This window comes from Hippoglossus hippoglossus, chromosome 9 (assembly GCF_009819705.1).
Source record: "Hippoglossus hippoglossus isolate fHipHip1 chromosome 9, fHipHip1.pri, whole genome shotgun sequence".
NCBI classification, from domain to species: Eukaryota; Metazoa; Chordata; class Actinopteri; order Pleuronectiformes; family Pleuronectidae; genus Hippoglossus; species Hippoglossus hippoglossus.
Window position 1 is genome coordinate 6799350 of NC_047159.1, and position 12967 is coordinate 6812316.

At 44.8% G+C, this 12967-nt stretch overlaps 1 protein-coding gene across 2 annotated transcripts; it reads left to right on the top strand.

Moving 5' to 3' along the window:
- Positions 1-937: 937 nt before the first annotated feature.
- Positions 938-7584, top strand: lipg (lipase, endothelial). 2 transcript variants are annotated; one of them, XM_034596775.1, is made up of 10 exons: positions 945-2095; positions 3226-3413; positions 3662-3841; positions 4696-4807; positions 4902-5120; positions 5205-5447; positions 5674-5794; positions 6278-6505; positions 6618-6722; positions 6837-7584. In XM_034596775.1, exons 1-10 carry the CDS (start codon positions 2005-2007, stop codon positions 6847-6849), a joined length of 1500 nt encoding a protein of 499 aa, XP_034452666.1. In that variant the 5' UTR covers positions 945-2004; the 3' UTR covers positions 6850-7584. The 2 variants fall into 2 exon arrangements, with proteins under 2 accessions (XP_034452665.1, XP_034452666.1); XM_034596774.1 differs by having other exon boundaries at positions 938-2095; positions 4902-5447.
- The last annotated feature ends 5383 nt before the right edge of the window (positions 7585-12967 follow it).

Genomic DNA, 12967 nt, shown 5'->3' on the forward strand with positions numbered 1-12967 from the left:
TCGCATTCAACCAATGACATCTGGGTTATTCTGTCTCATGAGCACCTTTGTCCGTTGTCTGCCCTTTGCTCTATGTTCTGTCAGTAAGTCAACAGGAAAGTCTCCAAATGGGCACAGATATCAGAAGGGTTGTGATGAACCAGCCAGTGACTTTTCCTCTTGAACCCTATAGAGACACATTGTCTGCATTGAAAAGCGCTGGTCCTTCGTGAGCCTGCACAGGAAATGAATCACCAGATGAATTGCAAGTGACTGTGCGCACAAGGACTGGTATCAATGTCTTCACATGATTTATAATCCTGACACAACACATCCTGACATGTTGCAATGATAGCGACCCTGCACGCATGACGGATGTTAATGAACAAATCAATTATTTTAGAGTGAGCAGGAGGGATTTCGCTGAACTGTATCATCTCATCAGATGAACTGTAGTGCCCTCTGCAGTTGCAGCATTATGTATATTATGTTTATTTATACACGAGATCTTGACCCAGCTCCAAAAATAAGATGATATTTTGGCTGCTCCTGTATCGAGCACAGCGTCACTCTCGTCCTTTGAAGACTACTTTTTTAATCTCAATTAAAAAAAGAAGGGATAAGATGTCATTTATTTCTGGTTATGTCCGTGCAAGTCACGGTGAATCTGGCAGCATCCAGAAGACTGGATATGGACTGGACAGTATAACTTGATTTAGTACATGTGTGTGAAGCAGTGCGTCACACTGTTGTGCCTGCATGTTGCTGTTCTCTGCCAGCATCACTCATATTCCCATCACGCAACCACCTGCCTGCAGTGTTTTAAAAGTTACAGAACAAGAAATGATTCATATAAAGAAAACGTATTTGTGATATATGGCACATTTCAGCAGAAAACACATGGATTGTTAAAGCGCCACCATTGTGCAGCAACCTGAGGGGGTGGGGGGCTTTGTTTGTGTTTGAGGATATAGATTGTAGCACTTGCAGTGACCTGGTAAACCCACTGACCTTGTGTACATTGCGAGCAGCAGCATGACTGTGTTTGCAGAGATGCATTATGGAGGCTGTGTTAGAGGACCAGGAGCTGCTGGGGCGGCAGGTGACACTTCCTCCTGCGGGGCCTGATGCATGTTCACACACACAGTGGTGTTATTGTGGCAGGGACCCTTGCGTGAGTGCGCCCATTCTTCGCCTCTTCAATTGAAACTGGTCGGTGAGCTAAACTGATGGCTGGATGTGCGCCAGGCAGAGGGCACGATGCTTTCATGGGGGAGGGAGCCTCACCATTCCTCCCCCCCTCACCCCCACCACCCACAACACGGCCCTGAGCCTTTTAAATATCCCCATAGACGCGCTGAGGGGTGCTGAGGAGGGTTTCCCACGTATGGAAATGAGCAGAGGGAGATTATGTTTTATTGTTTTATGGTTAAGGAATCATATTGTGTGAATCCAGTGGAGACAGATCCTCCTGTCAGCGCCTCTCGGAGACTCTCAGGCTGTTAAATGGTTATTTTTACGCATTGTTCGCACGCACCGAGGCAACAAAGCTAAATGACCTTCATACCAACACCGAAGCTACAGGATACATTTTTTAAGTCTGCTTGCGTCAGCTTTACACGCCCCGCAGAAAAAAAAAAAAAAAAACTCGTGCAACGTGAGAAGCCTACTACGACTTCATTCAGCTTCGCCACGCCTTTCAACGTAAACAAATGGGGGCTTGACCAATGAGATGCGCGATAGATCAGCCGATGATCAGATGACTGAAAAGGAGAAACTATTTAAAACTGTAATGACACCCTCCCGGCAAGTTTACACGTCTGAGGAGCGACGCATGCATAGAGGCGCGCACCGTAACGCACCGTAACGCACCACCGGCTCACTTGCACGCTCTTTGTCGCCACTGGATCTGATCTCATCCACTTTGCCCACCGCGGCGCCACCAGATACCCGGCAACACAAAGACACATTATATTTTCCCAGGGAGCTTCCGATCCCCTTCCAACACTCGCGTGGGACTGAGAGATGAATCATAAAACCCTTTTACTGTGGATTTTCCTCCAGTGTGCCGCTGCGCTCTTCTCCCCTGCGCTTGGAGAAAACGCCGCCCTCAAAGGTAAGAAAGGCTTTGTGCACCACTCTCCATTCATCACTATCGTTTATTCATTTCCCAGCACCAAAAGGGGGAGCTTTAAAACCGAACCTGGCACGCGTAAAGTGGATCAAACGTGTGCGTAAATGGGAAAAAAATATTTTAAGAAGCATGATCTTAGAATTCTCCCTCATCCCGGCTGAATGGGCTCGTGTGCGTCTTGGGGCGATGGGGCTAAATAATGAGTAGGAACCTATGCAGTCTATGGTAGGAACAAGTGTGTCTGGGCAGAGAGAGAGAGACAGAAAACCGGGATGGATTTCAAAGACAAGACTGCGACGTGTCCTTTTTTGGGAGAGCGGCAGCAAATATGCTCCAAGTACAGGACGCACAACGCCACGTCTCCCTCTGTGTGTGTGAACTATTCGGAAAAGATATTCTGCTGAACCCGCGTTTTACCGCAGACCGCTCACCGCCGTCTTTACTGCCCAGCTGAAGTCATTTTGGTCGGTGTGGCCCATTACCAGAGGGTGTTGAGTTCATCATTTTCATTTAAACCCAGACCTGGTGTTTCTGCCCTGCGGTTTAAATCGCTCATTTGCTTCACCAAGAATGAATCCCAAAGAGAGCAACAGTTTAAAATAGCTGAGGGTTGAGTTTACATATGTTATTATTTTAATTTTTTGCCCCTGTGGGTAAACTGCCAGCATCCTGATGTTGCTTTTCAAACGCCGAGTTTCAATTGTGCAGTCTTAGCCTGAGACCAGAGAGCTCACTGTGTTGTAAGTCATCGCCAGCTTGCAGAGATCCGGCTTCAGTTGTGTCACGGAGTTTGAAATAAAAGAAGAGAAGGGTGGCGGTGACATTTGGGCTCTGCGCCTGCGTCTCCGGTACAACTTGCACCCTTTATTGTAGCAGATGTTGGCTGCAAGAGCAAGGTGATTGGCTGCTTCAGTCTCCCCCTGCAAGTGTGAGGGATCATTGGCTGAATGGTTTTCTGAATTGTGTTTGAAATGTGGAGAGATCGGTGTGTTCTTTTTTCTTTCTTTCTTGTTTTAATGGAATTGTAATGATCAGGAGAGATGGAAGAAAACAGATTTTGAATCAGTGTATTTTCTCAGTTTGATCTAACGTCCTTGGTCATTTCCCCTCAGGTCAAGACAGTGACTTGGATGAACTGTCAACCAACAAGCCAATCGATGGCGTCGTCAAGTACAACCTGAGGAAGAGTTTGGATTTTGAGCAGGAGGGCTGCTACCTGCAGACTGGCAAGACGGATGGCCTAGAGGAGTGTGGCTTCAATGCCACAGCCAAAACCATCTTCATCATCCACGGCTGGACGGTACATGAGCCAAAAATTATTTTCTATCATCATATCTAGTTTCAGATTCCTCCTCCATCTGGGTCACAGACGATAAACCGCAGCCTCACCTCACAGAGTGAAGTGTAGCTTGAGTGTTGAATGATCGGAGGGGAGAGGGCTTTGATTGTTGAAATTCATCATGTGAACGTGAAATAACTGTCAGGGAGAGGACATCACATTAAAGCAGTTTGCCTGACTCCCATTATCCCCCTTCTCCTCTCCCTCAGATGAGCGGGATGTTCGAGACCTGGATGCACAAGCTGGTCTCCGCGTTGATGCTGCGGGAAAACGGCGCCAATGTGGTGGTCGTCGATTGGATCGTGATGGCTCAGCAGCTGTACCCCGACGCAGTCAACCACACCAACACTGTCGGCCTCGATATTGCCACCATGATAAACTGGCTAAAGGTGTGTAGGCCTTTATACACCACGTACACTTGCTATCACCTGATGAATCCTGAGTGCTCTGCTGAAAATAATCAGACCATGCAAATACATAATTTGGTTAGGCTGCACCCGTCCTGGCACAGAAATGGTTAACCTTGATGTAGCTTAATCTTATGAATGCAAGGTCTCTTTAGTGTGTGTGTATATAAATGGATCTGCTAATGTCTGGGATGTCATACAAATGATTTACAGTGTAGCGCCTGATCTGAGCAGACTCGGAAGTTGAGTCAGTAATGCTGAGCAGCTGAGTACCTGCAAATCCGCAAAACCTGCCTCCCTTCTGTTTTTTACATGCAGTGAGATCAAGGTCTTCTGTGAGCTTGACAGAAGTGCCAAAACGTGTTTGAAGAAATGTAATCGCTCGCTGATTTATCCATTTTGATGTTTTCTTGAATCAAAACTTCGCCCCAAGGCATTAGCTCCATACCTTTTGGTGTGTTGCTTCTTTAAATACCATTAGATCAATGCTGAGCGGAGAATCTAATGAGGATTACAGTCTATTTAACACTTCAGAGGCAGAGACAACAATTCCCATTCAGGACTGTCACAAAATTGGACCAAGTGAGGAAGGATTCAGGCATCGTGCCACTTAGTTGTAAACATGGACAAAGAGTATTTCATGGAGACAAACTGAGACAGCTGGTGGAGGCACTGTTGCATGGTGGGGACTGTCAGTAGATGTGGTCCGGGGTTAACTGAGCTTGGCTCGGCTGCAGGCGCGATGGACCATCACTGGCTGAGATCCAGGATTTGTCCAGTTTGGGTTCGTGGCCGCAGCTGCTGATGATGAGTGTCGTCATTTTTCTTTCTCACAGGATGAGCAGCAGCTGCCTCTGCAAAATGTGCACCTGATTGGCTACAGTTTAGGCGCACATGTAGCCGGCTACGCTGGAGCATATGTACGAGGGACCATCGGCAGAATTACTGGTGAGTTCAGTGCAACATGAATCTGGAATAAACACGACTCAAAGATGGTGCTGCCTCTGTCTCCTGACACCAAGTCTCTCTGTATTTCTAATAGGTCTAGACCCAGCAGGACCAATGTTTGAGGGTGTGGAGGAACAGAACCGTCTCTCCCCAGATGATGCCGACTTTGTGGATGTTCTGCACACATACACCAGAGAGGCTTTGGGTGTGAGCATTGGCATCCAGCAGCCTATTGGGGACATTGATATCTACCCCAATGGCGGCGATGTGCAGCCCGGCTGTGCCCTGGGTGACGTGCTGGCAGTTGCAGGAAGTACGTACTTTACAATAAACACATATCTATTTTTACAATTTTGCAGCTGCAGCCCAGCTAACCTGCCGTCCTCTTTTTCTGCAGATTTCATGGAGGTGATGAAGTGTGAGCACGAGCGCGCTGTGCACTTGTTTGTGGACTCCCTGATGAACAAGGACCACATGAGCTTTGCCTACCAGTGCACGGGCCCCGATCGCTTCAAGAAGGGCATCTGCCTCAGCTGCCGTAAAAATCGATGCAACAACATCGGCTACAACACCAGAAAGATGCGCAAGAGGCGCAACAGTAAAATGTACCTGAAGACACGTGCCGACACTCCCTTCGGAGGTACGTTACAATCCAGATATGATCTGTAAATTTTGCTTTATCTTTTACTACTATGTTTATTTCCTAGAATACTACTGATAAGAAACTATACTGAGATATGGTAGAGTTGTTTACAGTTAAAGTTCATATCTTTCATCATTTACGATTCCAGTTTCCCGTGTAAACTACTACTGCACACAACTCCACGGTCGATTAAATATTAACTTGTTTTCTCTTTTCTTTCAAGGCTACCACTACCAGATGAAGATGCACGTGTTCAACAGAAAAAACTCCGACAGCGCAGATCCCACCTTCCTTGTCAAGTTATACGGCGCCAACAACGATACAACGAAAATATCTGTCGATGTGTAAGTACAAAATCTAAATCCTGCAGAGTCACCAAACGCCACAACATGACAATCCATAAAACCACTGTGCAGTGGGTCGATACTGACCTCCATCTGGTCGCTCTGCTGCCTGTGGTATGCGGAAGCACTCAGGCTTGTGACTGTAAATTTGGAATTTGAACTTGAACTATGTTTGTACTGACTGACCTTTTCAAAATGCCAGTGACGTAGATTTGTGACGCAGTACAAGCTCAGACTGGGGGAGGAACTTCAGTCAGTCAAGTTTCCATAGATGCTAGTGTTAATTAAAGCCTTTTGTCAGAAATCTTGGATGGAAAAAGTAATACCATATGTCGGCAGAGAGGCATCCCAGGGGCTTAGATTGTCACGCGAGACTTACTGGTTTTCAATAGTTTAGTTAGACTTTTAATCCTCTAATAAATGCAGAATTACAAAAATCCACTTGAGAACACATCTGACCTAACCTGGTTTATCTTTGTTCAGCCATGAAAACATCATCGGTCTGAACCTGACCAACACCTTCCTGGTGTTTACTGAGAAGGAGATTGGTGACCTGCTGAAGATCAGTCTGAGCTGGGAAGGAGACGATGAATCCTGGAGCTCCATGTGGAAGAGCGTGAAGAAGTCCTTCTGGGCCTGGAACGCCAAACCCCCCAAACCTGTGCTGGAAGTCCGGCGCATTCGTGTGAAAGCGGGAGAGACGCAGAAGAAGTAAGTCAAATGGAGAAGCTGAGTAAAGACCACATATCTGCTCACTGTGCAGAATAAAGTTTTATTACACTGGTTGAACAATTATTAAGCTGTTGTTTTTTTTATGTTTCAGATTTACTTTCTGTGCTCAAGACCCTTCAAAAACTGAAATTTCACCGGGAGAGGCCATAACGTTTGTGAAATGTCGTGATGGCTGGGAAGTGAAACCTAGAAAAAGGTACGAAACATTATACGATTTTTAGAAACGCGGCAAATAATTATGCATTAAATATCTGGTTCCTGTGCAATCTGAAGTATGGTTTCTGATTATTCTACTGTTTTCGATCGACAGGCTGCCCATGTAACAACTCAGCACTTCCAACAACCAATGCACCGTCACCACGGGGGACCCAACACGGATCAAACGAGGAGCACTACCTTCTCTTGATGTGAGCACTTTTACGTTTGGAGGAGGATTGATCAGCGCACGGTGGGGAGGAGCTTCAGGTTTCAGCGTCTGGAAGTTTTCTAGTAGTTTCTGAAAACGTGGACTCTGGGCTCTGTCCAGCGTACGAGACAGCGGGACGTCTCCTTGCAGGCGGGAAGCTGGGGCGGTCCTAAATGTCAAATTGCCTGTGAGAGTTGCAGAAAGGTCCTTTTTGTGTGGACTGTAGTAAAGTACAATACAGATCTGTGCCTGGGGACAAACACCAGCAATTGTAGTCGCTGTACTGTACATTTTTTAAATATTTCCTATTTATGAATAGAATGGAAGCACTGCAAGACCAACATTATTTATCAGAGCACATCCCAGTTGCAGTATTTGTGTGCGTGTCTGTGTGTGAGTCAGTGTGTTTTTTTAATATGTGGGTGATTGTGTGTGTGTTGTGCCCAAGATATGTGCCTTTCTGCTGAGAGATTACTGATACACTGTATAACTGAAGGAGATACCGGATCTCGTTGCACACAATCTTTCTGAGGAGGCTTTGTGCGTCATGTTGCTGTTACTGTTTGTGGCTTATTTTTTGGGGGGTTGTGTCTATGTATATAATGTAAATAACTTTTTGGAAAAAAATAAATGCACCTGTTATTTGTAGAAACCGTTGCCTGTGTCTTCTGTTTTGGTTACTGTCCCATCTCTGTTGAAAGATCCTATCCATCCATTATCTGTACCACTTTAAGAGTTATATTGACTTTATTTAGATTCTCTAATTAACCTAACCCCAATGTGCATGTCTTTGGGCAGAGTGATAGACTCCATACAGAAGGGTCGTAGCCGAACAAGGATTCAAACCAAGAACCTTTCTGCAGTGGGGCAACAGTGCTGTGCCACGGTGCCATCCCTGGCTGATACCAGGTTTCACTACGAGACCACATACTTTCTTCTTGATTTTGACAGCGTACTCATGAGCCTGTAAGCGGCCTTGACAGTCATTTGTGAATCAAGCCACAACTACAATTTTCGATCTGAGTGTTGATGGCAACGCCTTTAGTGAAACTGATACCAGAGAATCAGACAGGTGTACTGGGGGAGCCAGTCCTTGCTTTTGATCTCTATTCTGTTTGAATCATGAGCCAGTTTGGAAATAAAATGTTATTTCTGTTTCTCGTCACATCTGATTTACCAGAAGCTCATTTCCTCAGTCCAAACATCTCTGTCTCCCTCCAAACTGGGGAACTTGTGACTAAATGGACAAGTTACTGTACAACACTTTTGGGCAAAGGTCTGTGGAGCAATACGGTGAACAGAGCAGAATTCTTTGCTGTATTTGTAATTGCATCCATTTGTTGCCACACATGCTTAGAGGGGTCACTAGTAATCATATCTTTCAACATAGCGTAAATTTTGGATTGTGACTCGTAATGAATCAGGAATGCCACATGCATTTCTCCTCTGCCATGACACAACAGTATGTGTCGGTGCATGTAGCGGCGAAGTGGCAACCTCCTGCTCAGCTTCTCCTTCCTGCTCAGGATCTGAAATATTTCTCGACACACCGATGTCTTTGTTGTCACTAAAATGCCAGGGAGATTAGTAAGAGAGGAAACACCTCGGTACACTTGACATCAGGTGATTGTCTGAGCGTCGCTTCTCACTGCTTGTGTAGTTGAGTCATCCTCTGTGATGCCTCCTACTTTTTTATCTCTCTAAACATCTTTTTATTTCCAGTTTATTCTCTGCTTATATTTCTCCTCATCTCTGTTTCGCCCTCGTGTGAATCTCGCTGCAGCAGTGACCAATTTTCCACGAGTCAGACGACCTCCATCCAGCGAGGCCGCAAGTCTGTCTGTTCCTAAAAACACGGAGCCGTCGGGTCGCCACACTAACCAACACACCACCCAGTGTTCATTTAGTGACTCATTTCAGCTTTATAGTCATGAAGTATCTTAATCTCCTGGATTCCATCTGCCTCTTACAAACCTAACACCTCTTTAGTCACCGTCTGCTCTTCAAGTTAAGATTCTATAACTGGACGTGTGTGAGTTTGGTGTTTTTAAACTCTTGAAGGTTGTTTAACAAGAAATTCTTGACTTGAGGTTGATGTACATGAGTGGATGGAGTTTTCTGAGTTGTCATTATTTGTTTCAATATGGGAGAATAAATAATTGTCTATGGCAGGTGTCTGTTTGCAGATATGGACTTTGCCATGGTTGCAAATGGCCGTTTTCACATGTGGCACCACTTAATCCTGGTTGTTAACTTTGACCCATGTTTTCTCTTACTGTCTCATACTGTCCTTCAGATGATTGGATGATGATTGAGGACAAAGTTTATCATTTTCCTTATTAGATTTCTTGCCACAAGTTTTATTAGAAGACTATCGACACTTTTAATGTTTGCATGTCAACATTAAGCTACAATCAACAGCCAGAAATCTTAACTGAGCACAAAACCTGACATTTAACTTCAAATAAACATCAACAGCTGTGTCAAACCCGACACAGGTCATCCAATGACCTTCCAGATTTTAGTGAGTCCTGGGTTTAAATCGACAGTTATAAAGAAAATTCAGTGAAAGTGCTTCTTTGAACGAGGCCCCGGTGAATCTTTTGTTTAAAGACACAATTCAAGATCCACATATGAACAACAGCACACAACATAAATCAAAACACAAGGTGGGAAAGTGCGTTTGTTGTTGGTCGGGCTGACCCTCAAACATTTCCACCCATACATCTGAACATTTACATTTTAACATGACACTATCCTACAAATAGATCCCCAGTCACAAGCTGCATGCGACTGTTGGCGTTTCCTGTTCTACATCATTTTCAAATATCTGCCTGTCTTATATAATTTCACGCCGCTGTACACGGCTCTGTGTTACATATCTGGGGATTACACCTCCGAGAGCAGCTCACATGTAACAACACGACTCTTTCTAAGCAGGAACATACACAATCCACAGTGACCTACCACGGATGAGCTGGTCAAAATGAACAACCAATCAGAGATCACGTGCTTTGCGGCATATGTTCAGGTTTCTACAGTTCACACATAGTTTGTCTACATGCGTCTATAGTCACCTGGTCCCAGTGTTGTGTTTGCTGGTGGGCGTGTGAGGGCCGACGTTTTTACACAGGTCTCCTGGTGCACATGTCACACTTTGACACCACTGTTATGGCGAGGTGGGATTACTTCCTGCACACGGCCTCTGGAAAACACAGCGGCGTCAAACCACGTTTCCAGGTTTGAGTGAGTCCTGGGTTTAAACGGCAGCTACCCGAGAAAATTCATGTTAACCTGCTTTTTGAAACTGGATCTTTTGTTTAAAGACGCAATTCAACATCCAAGTATGAACAATGACACAGCTCCAGTAAAAAAAATTCAAAACACAAGATTGGAAAGTGCTTTTGTTCCCACTTTGCCTGACAGGCATTTCAAGTAGTTAAATCCAGATCAGGTTTCGGATGCTTACAGTGTGTTTCTATTGTTGGTGGCACAGTTTACAGTAAAAGTACAGGAAGTATGCTGATCCGCCATGTGTGTCTTTGAATAAATCTCACATGTCAAACACTCTGTTTCTGTTCCATTCTTGCTTCTTGAAAATTCAGGGGAACTCCTCTGACGAAAACCGAAAAAAGGAAACCAAACAGATAAAAAAGGTTTTTTTGAACCCGCAGCTTAAATTAGAAGTTCATCATTTAATTATAAAAGGGAACAAATAATTGACAGAAATCTGTTGTATGCTTTAAAATATACAGTATATACATTAAAACTGCATCACTGCCGAGAAGAGGCTCTGGATTCAGACTGCTGATAAAAGAGATTTAACAAAGCCGTGCACATTTACAATCCACCTGAATGAACTTGAACACGTTTGCAAATCTAAATGTTTTCTTTTCACGGTCCTTCACGCGGTGTGTCTGTCATTGCTTCCAAACCATTAGGCGCAGCATGCCATGTGCGGGTCTGTGTTGCTTGTTACCCCCCCCCCCCGTGCCACGTGCCGCCCAGATTAAAGGGTGGTGGTGAATACAATGCCACATGTTGGGATGTTGGCTCAAGCTACACACCGGCAGCCGAGAGGCGGGGGGAGGTCACCCTGTGTGATCCTGGTGGTCCACGCACGCACTGATGTCAAAGTCAGAGTGAGGAGCAGTTAGAAAGATCTCGGGAAACATCTGAATACGTCACAGCGGTCACAGTGGAAACTCTCAGCAGAGCTCATTGACATGTGCTGTACTCCAGTTGAGTGGTTGTGGCACGTCAGTCCAAGTCTGGCTGGAGTTGAAAGCACCGAGGTCATATGGTCTCTCCGTGTTTCCAAGTAAGATGTCCTCCAAAGTTTCTAGGAATGTGAGTTGTGAGAAGGACAAAGGTGGAGCGGACTTTTGTTTTTTAGGGGTGTGATCTTTCATAAGTCTGTTTGGACAAATGATCCGCTGGAAATGTGATGTGAGGAGAATGTTTTGGTTGATAATCTGAAAATGGAAGCCCGGAGCAGTGGAGGATTACGCTGGACAAATCAAACATAAACCCTTCTTTGTTTTCACCATAAGAGAAGCTTCATGTTTTAGTTGTGAAGAATCCAACTTGAATCATCTATTTGGCCTTTTTTTCTGTTTTGGATCGATCTCATGATTATAATGGAACAGAAACACTGATTATTTCTTTTATCAACTAAAGGAGATGAAAAGCTAAATGTCGTCGTTCATGTAACTTTCCCAATCACTGCAATCAGCAAAGTCAAGACTAGACCATGTGCAATGCAGCCCTCTCATTCATTTGAATGGAGCCAGTCTGGTGGCACAGCAGAGGTGCCAATGCAGCACAAGTGGGTGGGGGGGGGGGGGTTTCTGGCAAAACTGCTGAACCAGCTCAGCTTTTACTACAAAAAAACATTAATCAGCAAGTTGCAGTGTTGATCGATCAAATACATGAAAGTGCAAGTTCCTGATCTATAGCACTTCCACATGAGTAATAGTCATTTTGATGACTTGCATTTAATTGTGAGAGTAAAAAAATCTAAGCAGCCTTCACATTAAGTAGATTTTACTCAAAGGTGGTTTCTGTCATTTTTCCAGTAAGTTTGGTTTTAATTAGTTATTTGATGCAGTAAAAAAAATGGGCTGAATTGTCATGATTGACAGCTGAGACTGACTCTGATTGGTTGCAGCGCATGTATCTGCAGGACCTTGATAAAGGGGCTTCACACCACAATCACTAATGCACAGGCTCCGGCTCCAAATACACACAAAGCACAGTATCTGGGATATCTCACTTTCATTTTTGCACAATGGAAGGAAGTGGAGACGCGTCGTCAATCTTTAGTCACAGTTTATAGTTCTTCATAATTGTCAAATATCTGCCTCTTAGTTATCGTCACGTCGCTGCACATGGCTCTGTGCTGTGTCTCTGGGGAATCTCATGATGTCAAGAGGAAAGTAGAGAGCAGCTCACAAGACTCCTTCTAAGTGGGAACATACACTGGTCAAAATAAACAACCAATCAGAGATCACATGCTTTGCGGCCCATGTTTATGTTTGACAGTACATACATTGTTTGTTTACACGGGTCTATAATTACACTGTCAGCCGGTCCCTGTGTGTGAGAGCCGGTGGGCGTGCGAGGACAGTTGATTTTCCACAGGTCTCCTGATGCACACACGTCACACTTTGACACCACTGTTATGGAGTCACATGTTTTTCCTTGTTACCTTGAACAACTTGGGCATGTGTGGGATCAGCCTTGCCTTATACAACGTTGCAGCTGCAGGCGGAGAGGTTTGTTCCAGGTCGGAGCCGTTGATAGACTCATCAGTTCCTGTTTTACGAGTTCCAAGGAACAATTCCTGAGGTCAAGTTCACAACCGGAGGCCCAGCGTCATAATGAAGGACGTCTTACAACACAAGCTTAATGATAAAAGGACCTAATCATTATTGTTTTAGATGAGTTACACATCCATTTTCTGAAATAACCATCTTCTATTTGTGGGGTCAGACCTGTGTTATTTTGTTACAATTTATTGTAGGTTCTCTGCT